Raw genomic sequence first — 15311 nt, forward strand, 5'->3', positions numbered from 1 at the left:
TATACTTACTGCTTGGATTTACTGAATAATAGTTTTTTGCTTTATCTATATTTCTCAAAAGGTAATTCTGTAAAAACAACAGGAAATTAATGTGCACAAAATAGGTCTTGTGGTATACCATAATTGAAATTGTCGTAGTGGGCCCGTATCAGTTAGAGGGCCCACACAACAGACAAGCAAGACGGGCTGCCGACTTCCCTTCAAGAGCTCATATTGAAATATCGCCAGTGGACGTAAACAATAACAGTCTTTCTGAATAAACACGGAACTACAACCCAAAATACACGTGACAGTGTTCCACCAGTTGGAACTCATGACTCATGCCACCGACTTGGTATTATAAGCACACCCGAACACTCCGTGAGGACAGCTCTGGCCAGTACTTTTGCCAGCTTTAGCATAGTATACTCTCGCCATAGCATTCAGTAGCATGTTGTGTCTTGTAATTGGTAGAGTAGATTTTGGTCTTTATTTTCTTTCATTGTCTTTTATTCTTATCTGGTTTTGCTGCCACAAGAATTGTGTAATTTTTTTTTTTTTTCCTCGCGTTTGGAAATTAGTGCATGCCAAGAAGGTTTTTTTTTTTTTTTTTTTTTTTTTTAATTATAATGAAGTGTGTTCAGACTTGACTGTTTGTTCTTTCCTGCCAATTGCAGGACACTGTGTCATGTCCTGACATAGGTGGGAGAAGGAAAAAAGGGTTTACTGGTCAGTCTGCGCTCCCAAGCAGTACAGAGCAGGAGACAGAAGGACAATTCACAGTGAAGGCATTTGATTGTTTTCTTCTGCCTGAGCCAACACTAGTACAGGCATTTACTAAAAATGCAGATGGTGAGACTCGGTAGGGAACTTTTTGTGGAGACTCTTGGACAAACAGGGTTTTGAAGTAGTTGTTTATTCCAGACAGATATAACTAATACACTGGTGGCTAGTTCTAGGGTTAGAAAAAGCATGAATAACACTGTTACTACAGAAGCCAGTGCAGAAGTCCCAGGAGTGGATGCTAACCACAGTAGCAAAGACTAGGAGCATCTTAAGGCAGCAATTTAGTTGCAAAACAAAACCTACTGAATGTGACACTATTCACTGAGGCACTCCAAGAGAGAGAACAGACTTACGCGGAGCTGGACCGAGGCTGGAGTTGAGGGATGCGGATTTGGCACCCAGACTGAGAACTCTGCTAAAAGGCGGAATCTAGGGGTTTTAAAAAGTCGCGAGGGGGCACTGTTTTTCCCACTTAAAGCCACCCAGCCAATCCCGTAGGTCTCTTGCAGGTGCTTGCAAATCAGGGTGATGTTAGGTTCCCTCTACTGTTCCTAAGGTGGGGATGTTAATGCAATTGCACTAAGTCTGTATTTGGTATCAATATTGTTCAGCTGAAAGGTAAATGAAACTGCTTTGCCAAATAAGGCTTGCAACATTATTATTATATGTCATTTAGTCCCGCCCCTCAGGCTCCCTGGAGTAGGGACTGCTAGGTCAACAGTTTTTGGTGTTTTCACTTCCTTTCTAACCCTTGTGAGCCTACTGACATTGCTGTTCTCAGGGCTGGTATCAAGCTGGCGTTATACGCTACAACGTGCCTGCTGGTTACAAAGTTGTACAGTGGCAACCTACCACAGCATCTAGATGACATTTGAAGTAACATGTTAATTCCTTGAAGAGGAACTAACACCCTGGGACTGCGTCTGGGGGTGTGTGCATTTTTGCAAGGCTCTCACCTTATCGTTCACTTCATGTAACAATACCTCTCCTAGTTTCATCTGCTCTCAGTATCGTTTCTGCTTCCGCGCCTTGGAACGCATGCTCTCCTTTCTCACAGCTTCAAGATAACACTACAGTAGCAAGGAATAATCAATATATTACAACTAGTTATTGGTGATGAGGATAAAACTTTCATTTTCGAACGAAATGGCCTCCTAAGAGGAACTTCTTCAGTCCTTAGTGGAAACTCTACAACAGATTCAGGCAGCGCTCACAAGGTCAGAACTTCGCCATCACTCCTCAGCATTGCAAGAGGTAGCTCATAAAGTTGATTCCATCGCAGGTAAATTGAATACTTTGCATGTGGCTTCACCCACGTTTCCGGTTTTCGTTGAAGTGAGGCCTCTCTCTCTATCTCTCCTCTCTCTCCCCCCCCCCCCCCCCCCTTTTTTTTTTAGAAGCAATGGTCGGTCCACAGGTGTATTGTTTAATTCAGCATTTGAACCCTGAGCCGTCCCCTCACAATCTCTCGTTTACCCATATTAAGGGCTGTCTTTTTTGTACTTTGACGCACAAATACACGTCAGCTCTGCCCATCAGACTTTCTTTTCTTGTTGAAAGTCCCCAGGTCAGACACATCAGGAATGGATTACGATGCTCCAGGGTCTCTTCCATGATTGTAAATTCCAGTGCACCAACATTACCTGCAAGCAGTCTTATACCTCTTTGTTGATTCACAATATGGTGGTGCTTCACACACCAGATGAGGGTCTTTGGGCTGTTGCAGGACCTGTCCCTTGACACCTGTCTGCCGATAATTCATATGTTTGAACAGTCTTACTGGCTACAATTGCCGCATCTTGATCCTGCTGTTTTCGCAGCTCGCCAGTAGCATAGCGCCAAGCGGCAATCTCTTCGATCCATTGGTCCATCCTGAGACAGAAAGTCTTTCACCAGGTTTCCATCCTGTCCGGACTATTTCCGGAATCACCAGCAGTCAGAGTGCCCCTGCTGGCGAGCAAGGTGCATGACTTGCAGTTGAGTGGGCCATATTGCCGAGGTGTGTCAGGCTTCGCAGAAACATCATGTAGTTGCCACACTTCCTGGGGATGCACAGGTTTTTCACAAATTGTCACGTCAGGACCTGGAAGCCTCGCATTCCATTGGCAACCAAGTATTCTCCATCATTTTCCAGTAGGGAGCCCATTTTCTTATTACCTTGGAGATTGCGCATATTCCGGTGGTCTTCCAAATTGACACGGCATCACCCATTTCTATAATGGGTAGTGCCACGTACCAACGCTTGGGCTTTATCCCTGTACACCCATGCCTTGTGCTTTTTCAGTAATCATCCTATATCAGTCGACGGCATTTTTTTCCACACCAATCTCTTACAACAGTTGTTCCTTTACCACTCACTTTTTTGGTGGGCGGATCCTCTGGTACTACTAAGCTTCTGGGTGTGTACATTTTTGATCGTCTGGGTTTGTCAGTGCAGGACGCGGTACAGACGGTTTCAATCCCCTCATTGAATATCCTCCTTGCCCTGTTGCCCAACAAGTATAAAATGTTCTCATCCTCCACACCAGGGGTTGAGCTTCTTTCCACTGCTGTCCATAATTTTTTTTAAGGCCCACCCACTTCCCTTTGCTCTCTGAGACAGTCTCCAGGTGGAACTTCGCCTCTTACAAGACGAAGGCATCCTTTCTCCCGTTGCGCACAGTTGCTAGGCAATGCCTATCGTGATAGTCGAGAAGCCGAATGCTGCTTTACGCATCTATGGTGATTTTAAGGTCGTGGTCAATTCTCGGTTTGTCATCGATGCATATCCTGTCCAATCAATTGATGAAATACTCACGGGTCTCACGGGCTGAAGCATTTTCGCCAAAATTGATTTGTGTGATGCTTATTAGCAACTGCCATTGGAAGAGGACTCGCAGCAGATCCTAGTCATAAATGCCCCTTATGGCCTTTTCCAGTACAACCGCCTTCCATTTGGCATTGTCAGCAACCCTGCCATTTTCTAAAGTTATTTGTAATGCCTCACAAGCCAGGTGCCTGGTGTGGCCAATTATCTGGACAGACATTATCGGTGGCTCATCTGCGGTGGACCTCGCGGACAAGCTGGATAGGCTGTTTCAGGTATTTTCTGAGGCTAACCTGCATTGTCGAAAAGGAAAGTGTGCCTTTTTTTGCATGAGAGGACAGTTATTTCGGGTTCATGATTGATGCCCGCAGCCTGCATTCCTCTAAGGAATATGTCGAGGTGATACAAAACCTGCCTCCTCCCTCCAGTGTGAAGCAACTGCAATCAGACCTTGGTCAAATCAACTATTATCAGTGTTTTATACTCCACACCGCTGAGATTTTGGAGCACCTGATCGGGATATTGTGCAAGGGTGCATGTTGGGTTTGAGACATGACATGTGAGAAAGCTTTCACATGTTCAAGTCAGCTCTCTCCCACCCTCTTTGTCTGGCCGCTTATGATCCTTCACTGCCCCTCATCGTTGCCGCCAATGCATTGGACTATGGCTTGGGTGCTGTCCTCTCGCAAGTGGTCGATGGTGTTGAGAGGCCGGTGGCTTTCGCATCCAAAAAATTAACCAGCACTCAAACCAAATGTAGTCGTATTGAAAAGGAAGCTTTGGCGCTAGTTTTCACTCTGACAAAATTCTACGACTTCGTTTGGACATCATTTCTCTCTGCAGACCGATCACAAACCTTTGGTGTCTTTGCTTCACCCGGGTGTCACAGTGCCCACCCAGACCTCTGAATGGCAAGCAAATGCCAATTTCCTGTCCCAGCTGCCTGCCTGGGCAGAGTGTGAGTTTGATGCATCCCTCATGGTTTGTTTCTATGTGGAACCAGACGTGGATGTATCTCTGGACGCTCTTCTGTTGGATGCCAATGTGGTCTGGCAGGCCACTACTCAGGATCAGACACTGCAAGCTCTCCGCCACCAAATCCCTGCGGATGGCTGACCAGCTGTCGTAGCGTCTGCGATTCAGAGGTCCAGCGTTTTTGGGATCATTGGCACAGTCTCTTTTTTTCGCAGTGACGTCATCCTTTTGCATAGTGATTCAGAAGTTCCCCAGGAGGTCATACTGCATGCATTGCACTGCTGTATCCTCGACCTCCTCCACGCTGGCCATTGGGGCATTGTTCTCACCGATACCTTTATTGGCACAGTTTGGATAAAGACATTGCCTCACTCATGTCAGCCTGCACTATGTGCTAAACATGTGAGGTAGCACACCCACACCAGTATTTTTCATGCTCGGATATAGTTGCTTTTTGGGAACATCTCCATTTGGATTTCACGGGGCCGTTTCATGATTCCCAGTCGCTCAACTTTGGGTCAGGATACCCTTATGTCTCCCGCATGGTGAACATCACTTCTGCTAAGACTATCAAAATTCAACTCTGGATCGGGATACTCTTAAGTTTTCCACATGATCAACACCAGTTCTGCTGAGACTATGAAAATTCTCCGGCGCCTCTTTGCTGTTGAGGGACTCCCCAAAATGATCATTATGGATAATGGTTCACAGTTTACTTCAACCAAGTTTAAGCAGTTCTCTACTGCCAATGGAATTTCCCTCGTCCGTACCACCCCATTTCACCCTGTGTCAAACAGCTGGGCAGAACGTTTTGTGCAGATGTTCAAGACCCAGCTCAATAAGCTACTGCGCCATCACCCACTGGAGGGTGCCAAGCTCCTTTTTTTGTCTACATACCGCGCCGCCCCTCATGCCAGTGAAAGTTCAGCCTAGATACTTCACAGTCGAAACATCGCCAGTGAATGTAAACAATAACAGGCTTTCCGAATAAACATGGAACTACTTCACCAGAAGACATGTGACAGTGTTCCAGCAATTGGAACTCCTGTAGCATTCCGCCAACTTGGCAGTATAAGCACGCCCAGGCAGTCAGACCGACATTGTTTACGTACCGCTAGGACAGCTCCGGCCAGTACTTACACTGGCTGTAGCACAGTATACACTCACTGTAACATTCAGTAGCATGTTGTTGGTTGGTTTAAAAGGGGGAAAGGGACCAAACTGCTTGGTCATCGGTCCCTAGCATGTTGTATCTTGCAATTGGTAAAGTGGATTTTGGTCTTTATTTTCTTTAATTGTCTTGTATTCGTATCTGGTCATGTCGCCACAAGAATTGTGGGTTTTCTTGTGGTTATTGTATTTGAAAATTAGTGCATGCCAAGAAGGTGGTGTTTTTTTTTAATTATAATAAAGTGTGATCAAACTTGACTGTTGGTTCTTTCCTGCTGACCACAGGACACTACAGAAATATTAATTTATTTCTTACTGTATTTTCTTGATGATGATGCCTTTGGTTCTTTTGGCCTTATGATCTGTCTGCATTGGTGTTGCAGTTAAACATTCTTGCACCACATTTCTAATCTTTACCAGATAATGTATGAAGTCCTATTTGAAGTAATAACATTTATATTGACTTCTGCAGTACACATGAAACAAATTGCATCAAGATCAACCACAGAATGACTCTCAAAACATTTCCTTTGTTTCTCACGCTGTAATTGTCTAGTGTTCAGGTACAGGTTGGCGCATGAAAAACTTGCACCGACTTGTAGGCTGCTGATTGTCGTCCTCCAATTGTCATCTGTGTAGACCTTTGCAGTAGCTTATTTATCTAATAATTACATGTTCATCTATTTGTTGTTGAATCTGCTGGTGGTTGATAACAATTCGTGCATAATTTGCGAGCAGTCTACACTTGGTACAAATTATTTGTGCACCACCATTTATATATAATCTTAGGAATTCGGCACATCTCCAAAACAGGGAGGTGATCCATGGAACTTCTATATTTGTGTCCAAGCAAGCATTTCCTCTCATGAGGTTTCTATGATGGCTGTCCTCATCCCTCGACATGTGTAAATAAAAATAACAATCTCACAAAATATCTGCACCTTTACATCTGATGTTTTATTTTCTAACTTTTTAGGTTTTAAATAATGTTCATCTATAAGGAGACATAAGGATGCATTTCTCTCGAAAGGAGCAATGTGGATCACCACATATCCTGCCACTTAAACAAATGATCTCATTGTAAACACATCTACTTGCTCTACTTCCTGTGTATGTTTTTTTTAGCTGTTAAATATCTTTCTTGAATTAGAGATGAGCTATTTTGATACATTTCTATAAACATTAAGAAGTTAATTACATGTCTTATAGGGAGAGTAATGTGATCCCCTTTTGCACGTATCATTATTTTTATCTTCTATTATAGTTGAAGGAATATGAATTGTATTTCATTATCATGACAGTTAGTTGTCACTGATACTGACAGATGGTTCAGTCTTTTCTTGAACTTTTTGTTCAGTGAAATCATTTATATATTCTTGTAAGGTTGCAAAAGCGAAAGCTGTTTAATCTGAATCTTTACCTCATTTTAAAATATTTAATCTTATGCCAGTGTCTGAAATTTGTTTTGAATCTGTATACACGTCATTAAACTCTTCATTTATCTTATTTCTAACTAAATCAGATCGTAATTTGCCTTTTAAATTTAGTATCATGGATGAAATCACATAAAATCCTGAATGCAATAATGACAATATTATGTATAGGATAGATTGCTACTCACCATAAAGTGGAGATGCTGAGTTGTAGACAGCCACAACAAAGAGACTGCTAAACAAGTAAGAAGTAAGCTCTCAGCCAAAAGACTTTCTTCTGAATTAGACTACACACACACACACACACACACACACACACACACACACACACACACACACACACACACAAATACAACTCACACACACATAACCACTGTCTCTGGCTGACAAGGCCAGACTCTGGCTTTTACACAAATAAGGACTGCAAGACAAGGTCAAAGCTGCTATTATTGATTGATACAGTGAACTGTGTACACATGGGAAACTCTGTGACAGCAAAAGAAGTTTGGGACAAGTTACAGGATGTATTTTAAGATGATGGCCATGATACCCATACAAGGAAGGTCAGATTGATCCATTGACTCCTAGAACGTGGACGATTACGTCAACAAGACAAAATCCACATTGAATTGATTGAGGGACATTGGGTTTGAGATTGCCGATGAAAGGGTAGACATGTTATTGCTAGCAGGACTGCCTGAAAAATATGCACCCATGATTGTGAGGTTAGAAAGCTCAGGCATAACAATTATGTGAATTAGACTACACACACACACACACACACACACACACACACACACACACACACACACACAAAAATACAACTCTCACTCACATAACCACTGTCTCTGGCTGTCAAGGCCAGACTCTGGCTTTTACACAAATAAGGACTGCAAGACAAGATCATAGCTGCTATTATTGATTGATACAGTGAACTGTATACACATGGGAAACTCTGTGACAGCAAAAGAAGTTTGGGACAAGTTACAGGATGCATTTTAAGATGATGGCCATGATACCCATACAAGGAAGGTCAGATTGATCCATGAACTTAGAACTACTTGACTCCTAGAACTTGGACGATTACGTCAACAAGACAAAATCCACATTGAATTGATTGAGGGACATTGGGTTTGAGATTGCCGATGAAAGGGTAGACATGTTATTGCTAGCAGGACTGCCTGAAAAATATGCACCCTGATTGTGAGGTTAGAAAGCTCAGGCATAACAATTATGTGAATTAGACTACACACACACACACACACACACACACACACACACACACACACACACACACACACACACACAAATACAACTCACACTCACATAACCACTGTCTCTGGCTGTCAAGGCCAGACTCTGGCTTTTACACAAATAAGGACTGCAAGACAAGATCAAAGCTGCTATTATTGATTGATACAGTGAACTGTGTACACATGGGAAACTCTGTGACAGCAAAAGAAGTTTGGGACAAGTTACAGGATGCATTTTAAGATGATGGCCATGATACCCATACAAGGAAGGTCAGATTGATCCATTGACTCCTAGAACGTGGACGATTACGTCAACAAGACAAAATCCACATTGAATTGATTGAGGGACATTGGGTTTGAGATTGCCGATGAAAGGGTAGACATGTTATTGCTAGCAGGACTGCCTGAAAAATATGCACCCATGATTGTGAGGTTAGAAAGCTCAGGCATAACAATTATGTGAGACAGTGTAAAAGTGAAAATCCTTCAGAACATGAAAGTATATTAGTGTGCCTTACTTCAGAGAAGGAAACAGCTACAGTATTTTATTCTAAGAAGAGAAAGAAGAAACCAGTCATGCGCTACAACTGCCAGAAGATGGGTCACATGGCACCCCAGTGCCACTGAAGGTCAATTTCAAGAAAAATGATATGATGCAGATAGTCCAGAGAGAGAACTGCTGATCAAGGCAAGTCACTGTCCATTTTTCACTCTTTAGGACTAATGAGTAATAGAGAACCAGAATTTATGTTAGGTTCGGAAGCACCAATGCATATTATTAGTGACATAGTAGCTCTTTATGATGTCAGTAATAAAATCCATATTGGTATATTCACAGCGGATGGTTCCAAGTAACAGTGTTAGCTTGCTGGGAAAGTTGATCTTAAGACAGTTGTAAATGGAGAACAAGAAAATATTACAGCACATGATGTATACTATGTAAAAGCTGTTGCGGCTAACTTGTCATCTGGAAATGAAATAGTCAAGAAGGGAAACAGAGTAACCTTTGATATAAATGGAGCAAAAATAGTTAACCAGTGGAGGCAAATGAAAGGGTAATTTTGAAGTTAGATTCTGTTAAAGATGTAGGTGAAATTGTAAACCATTCTGTGAACTCTACAAAAGGTTTCTTCCGCCATAAAAGACTTGGGCACCTAAATAGAAAGGGCAATTGGTTATTAAAGGATATGGTGACAGGAATGAAGATTGCTGTAAATGTAAAGAGATCATAACTATATTTATTTTTTAAGTTCTAAAGAACTTTCATAATGTGGACAGAAAAAAATGGGGAAGAAGATTAAAATTGTCAGATCTGGTAATGGGACAGAGTATATCAGCCAAAAATTCAAGGAACATTAGAAAGAAGTAGAAATTAAACACCAAACCATCATTAGATCCAGTCCAGCCCAGAATGGAGTTGCAGAGAGAACAAATAGGAGTACAGGGTGATTCAAAAAGAATACCACAACTTTAGAAATTTAAAACTCTGCAACGACAAAAGGCAGAGCTAAGCACTATCTGTCGTCGAATTAAGGGAGCTATAAAGTTTCATTTAGTTGTACATTTGTTCGATTGAGGCGCTGTTGACTAGGCGTCAGCGTCAGTTGATGCTAAGATGGCGACCGCTCAACAGAAAGCTTTTTGTGTTATTGAGTACGGCAGAGAATTGGCTGTTAGAGAATTGGCTGTTCCCTCAGCTCGAACAAGAAGCACAACAATTCATATTTCAGCAGGATGGAGCGCCACCACATTGGCACTTATCTGTCCGTAACTACCTGAACGTCAACTACCCGAGGTGATGGATCGGCCGCCAGGCAGCCCGTGACAGAGCACTTCATCACTGGCCTCCAAGAAGCCCTGATCTTACCCCCTGCGATTTTTTCTTATGGGAGTATGTTAAGGATATGGTGTTTCGGCCACCTCTACCAGCCACCATTGATGATTTGAAATGAGAAATAACAGCGGCTATCCAAACTGTTATGCCTGATATGCTGCAAAGAGTGTGGAACGAGTTGGAGTATCGGGTTGATATTGCTCGAGTTTCTGGAGGGGGCCATATTGAACATCTCTGAACTTGTTTTTGAGTGAAAAAAAACCTTTTTAAATACTCTTTGTAATGATGTATAACAGAAGGTTATATTATGTTTCTTTCATTAAATACACATTTTTAAAGTTGTGGTATTCTTTTTGAATCACCCTGTATTATTTTTTGGAATTGAGGCTAGTACAGACCCTGAAACAGTTGAGAGGAAATGGGACCAAAAGTCTAAGAAATATATTTTTGTAGGCTGTTTTGGAGACTGTAGGGGTTACCAACTCATGAATCCTATGAATAAGAAGGTACTGACTAGTAGAAATGTAAAAATAATAAAAAATAATAATAATAAACACAAAATAAAAGAGGATCACCAGGAGAGTACAACTCCTTCATTAATGTCATAAAGTTCAAGAAATGCTAATTTTGAAATAGAAACAGAAAATGAGGAAGAGGAATAAGAAGATGGCAATGAACACGAAGGGACATTCTATGAAGATGAAGTTTTAGAGGATGAAGAGGAGGAAGAAAGTATTTTGAGACATTCATTTCATTTACGTAAACCTAATGATTATCCTGATTGTGATATCCATATAGCCCAACCTTTTAATGGTGAACCTACAACAGTTGAAGAGGCTATGAGTGGTCTTGAAATCTCAACAATGGAGAGATGCTGTGGAAAGAGAATGTCGTTTTATCAAAGAAACTTTCGAACAAGTTCAAATATCAAAAAGGAAAAATCCATTACAATCACAATGGCTGTTTTAACGTAAAAAATCTTGAGAGTGCAATGCCAAAATATAAAGCACGACTTTTACTCAAGGGATGTTCACGAAAAGAAGGGATAGACTAAAGAGAAACGTTTTTGCCAGTGGTAAAATGTGAATCACTTAGATACCTTTTAGCCCAGGAAATAAAAGAAGATTTATTAATTCATGAGGAAGAGGAATAAGAAGGCAGCTTACTTAAATGGGAAATTAGTTGAAGAAATATGTGTGAGTCCATGAGAATAAGCTAAAAAACTCTTCTAGAAAAAGAAAAGAAAGAAGAGGTCACAATAATGGCTATATTGTTGAATGAAGAAGTCATTCTAACTAAAGATGAAGAATAGATGAACAATTTTAAAAGACAATTATAGATCAAATTTAACTTACATGACTAGGGAGAGGTAAAACCTTACTTGAGTACAAAGATTTTTAAAAATTAGAAGATGGAAGAGCTATGCATAGAATAGTCGTCATACGTAAAGATGATTTTGAAAAAGTTTGGCATGAGTTCCTGTAAACCCACACCAATGCAAACAGGAGCCAAGTTAATAACCAATGAAGAAAATATAGAATGCAATGATAATGTACCATATTTGGAGGCAGTGGGAAGCCTTTTGTATTTGTCACAGACATTGAGGTCTGACATTGTTTTTGTCACAAAGGCTGTAAGCATATTCTGCAAAAGCCCAAGAAAGGAACATTGGAGAGCTGTTGAAAGAATCTTTGGATAGCTAAAGGGAAAAACAGACTATAAATTAAGGTATTGTAATATGGGAAATATAAAACTTTAGGGCTGCAGTGATGCAGATTGGGGAAGTGAGCTGGAGAGTAACCATTCCATTACTGGGTGTTGTTTTAGATGAATGGGGGGACTCATATCCTGGTCTTTTAAAAGACAGAAAACAGTAGCCTTGGGCACTGTAGAAGCTTAGTATATGGCTGGATCACACACAATTCAAGAAGCATTGTGGGTCAGGACTCTAATAAGTGGTATAGAGCTTAATATTAGTATGGAACCCACCGAGATATTCTGTGACAACAAGGGAGCTATAAACTTAGCCAGAAACAATGTTACAAGTGCCAGAGCCAAACACATCATTATAAAGAACCATTTTAAAAGGGATCACATAGAGCAAGGGAATACTGAAGTAGAATATTTGTGCTCAGAAGAGATGTTGGCTGATCTGATAACCAAACAAGGAGAAATTTCAGAAGATAGTGAGACAATATGGTTTAACTGCTAAAAGTGACATCCAAAACACCTGCTCAAAGGGGGGAATTGAGGATATATGAACAATATATTTCACATATGAATGTGTGTGTGACGCTGGCCATAGTGGCCGATTGGTTCTAGGTGCTTCAGTCTGGAACCGCGCGACTGCTAGGGTCGCAGGTTCGATTCCTGCCTTGGGCATGGATGTGTGTAAAATGTCCTTAGGTTAGTTAGGTTTAAGTAGTTCTAAGTTCTAGGGGACTGATGACCTCAGATGTTAAGTCCTGTAGTGCTCAGAGCCATTTGAACCCTTCCCCCCCCCCCCCCCCCCCCTCTCCCTGTGTGTGGCAAAGTGTGCTACATGGAGTGTAATAGACCTCTGTGCCTATGCTTTGTATACTCTGTGGCATTGCCTTTATGACATATTTTACTGCACTGTTCTATGTGACTATTGATGTCAAAATATAACTTGCCTCATTTCTGCATTGTTTGTATTCAGAATTACTTATGTTGCTGTGCTAGATCCAACACACTTCCTCTATGTTTTCTTTCAACCCTGCCCTTACTGCCACACCATGTCTTTTTTCTTTCTCTTTCCCAATGCAGTAAAGCCTATATCCACTGCTCTCTCCTCCTGTTCATTAAGTCCAACACTTTCTCCACCTTTGCTGTCAGTGTCTGTTCCTCAGTGTATCAAATTTTAGTCTTTGGGAATAACTGGGTTGTCTTCCAATATTTGCATTCCTTCTGAGTATTGTGATGTCACAGCATAGAATTTCACATTCCACTACACTTCAAAGCATGAAATGAAGAATCAGGCATGTCAGGATTTTCTATCATGGAGAGGAATGTGGCCAGTGAGGTGCAACATCAGTTTTATGTCACAAGCAGAACTTAGAAGACGCCACATTGCATGGAACTAAACTCCATATTTGGTGTTTTTGTGTTATTATAAAGTACATGGTATGAATATAGGCTGTTTAAAAGAATCAGCAGATTGTGGATCTCTTGAAAATGCATTGTTTTAATTACAATTTGTTATAATAAAATTGATGCTTTCAGTGTTATTACTTGTGGGCTATAAAAGTATAACATTTCAAAGCAACAATACAATGATGACCTATCAAAAGCATGTCTGGTGCAATGTGTCATAGTTTAATATTAAATAATGAAATTTGTTGGTACAGCTTTTACACATTGTATATCACCTGTGGAGATGCTGCTACCATGTTAAAGCTGCAATGTAGTTGTATACAGCTTGATGTTCGCTTCGATAATGCCTGTCTATTATGTCAGAAACTAAACAGTAAACACAAGTTAACACTGTAAGCTTTTGCTGTTATGAAACTTCCTTCAATATGCTTTTCATGTCTATCTCTTGATTTTATGGGCTACCTCATGTTTGTATCTTGCTGGTAAATATTGTTTCATTGATGATGAGCAGCTTTCAAAAATCTCTTCTTCCATTCTGATGGAATTAGGAAATGAATGCCAATCTTGAAAACTAAGAGGTTATTTCAGAATGATGGTAGTGAATACAGCTTCAAGAATATGGATATTGTGCACATACAAACTGACAATAGAAGCTATACTTCAACTATATTCAGTTTAAAACAAAAAAATGAGATAGAGATTCAACTGAGTTAACGAGTAACTTCTGCTAGTATGTAACTCAGATCGTTGTACAGCAATTTGTCATTCGGGCCATTGATGAGTCCAGAACAAATGTGAAAATATTTAGTTTTCAGTGTTTGAACTGAAACTTTGGTTAAATATCTTCATCCAACAATTCACACAGTGAACACATACAATAAGGAATAAATGTAATTGGATATATAAAAAAATTGTTGATGTACCATAAGGAGTTACTGTTTTAAATATTTTATTTGTTTATGTTGTGTTAATGACATATATGTCTCCTAACATTAAACTGCTTTTGTCAGAGTGAAAGTGCATGATGTGAGCAACCTTCAAGAAACAAGTGCTGTACTCACACTAGAGGATGAGGTCGGGGCCCAACACCTCGCATGGAGTGAGGATGGGCAGCTACTCGCTGTTGCTGCAAAAGGTGGAAATGTATTTGTTTTCCTCAGCCGGCTACCCCAGTTGTCGGCGACCAATGCGTGTCGTGTTGCAGTTCTTACTTCCCTCACAGAACTCACTGTCTTTTCTTGTGATGCAGAAGGCAAGGTAAAATATCTTAACTGTTTCATAGTTTTGCAGACTAACACTTTCTATATGCTCTGTCATTGGCAAGCATAATGTAACTAGAAAATTATAATTTTTAAGTAGCCAAATTTTCTGATAATTCGTGTTGCTAAAGGAGGAAATCCGTCATTACTCAATCTAAGAGCGGAAGAAGCATGTATCGTAATTGGCTTGAAAGTCATAGAGAAAATGTGTCAAAACTGTTACTGAGTGATATATTTTTTCCACTTGTTTCTCTTTTAAAGGTGCATGTCCAGGGCGTATCTTTGGGTGTGAGGTCATTCCTTTTGTCATGTTGCCAGTGAATAGATATTTTACATCCTGGATTTTCCATTGTTTGATTTAGAATATGGAATTCAAATACGCGTATCATAACTGTAGCTGACATAATATGTGGCACATGAACTCACTGTGACACACTTGTGTCACACTTCGTTAATACCTGTGACTACCTGTAAATACCACAAGCAGCCCAATTAGCAGAGACAGCTTCTTTTTGGCAGTTGGGTCATAATATCATTGTTAGACATACTGTAAATCATCATGACAGTAAGCTTTTTAATTCATTTGATAATTCATGTATCATTAATTTGGGCCAAAGTTCAGTTTAATGTAAGGTTAAGAGCATTAGAAAAAAGAATGGAATCACAGAGCATCAGTCCTGCGTGCAAGATATTCATGCTTGT

General features: G+C 40.6%; 1 protein-coding gene across 1 annotated transcript in view; it reads left to right on the plus strand.

Moving 5' to 3' along the window:
* The window catches only part of LOC126355026 (WD repeat-containing protein 19), a 293157-nt gene that overhangs the window by 104462 nt on the left and 173384 nt on the right, over positions 1 to 15311 (plus strand). The window contains exon 7 of the mRNA XM_050005172.1: positions 14361 to 14607. Coding sequence (XP_049861129.1) covers positions 14361 to 14607 — 247 coding nt within the window. The remainder of the gene's footprint in view (positions 1 to 14360; positions 14608 to 15311) is intronic.

The sequence above is a fragment of the Schistocerca gregaria genome, chromosome 3, assembly GCF_023897955.1.
Source record: "Schistocerca gregaria isolate iqSchGreg1 chromosome 3, iqSchGreg1.2, whole genome shotgun sequence".
Lineage (NCBI taxonomy): Eukaryota > Metazoa > Arthropoda > Insecta > Orthoptera > Acrididae > Schistocerca > Schistocerca gregaria.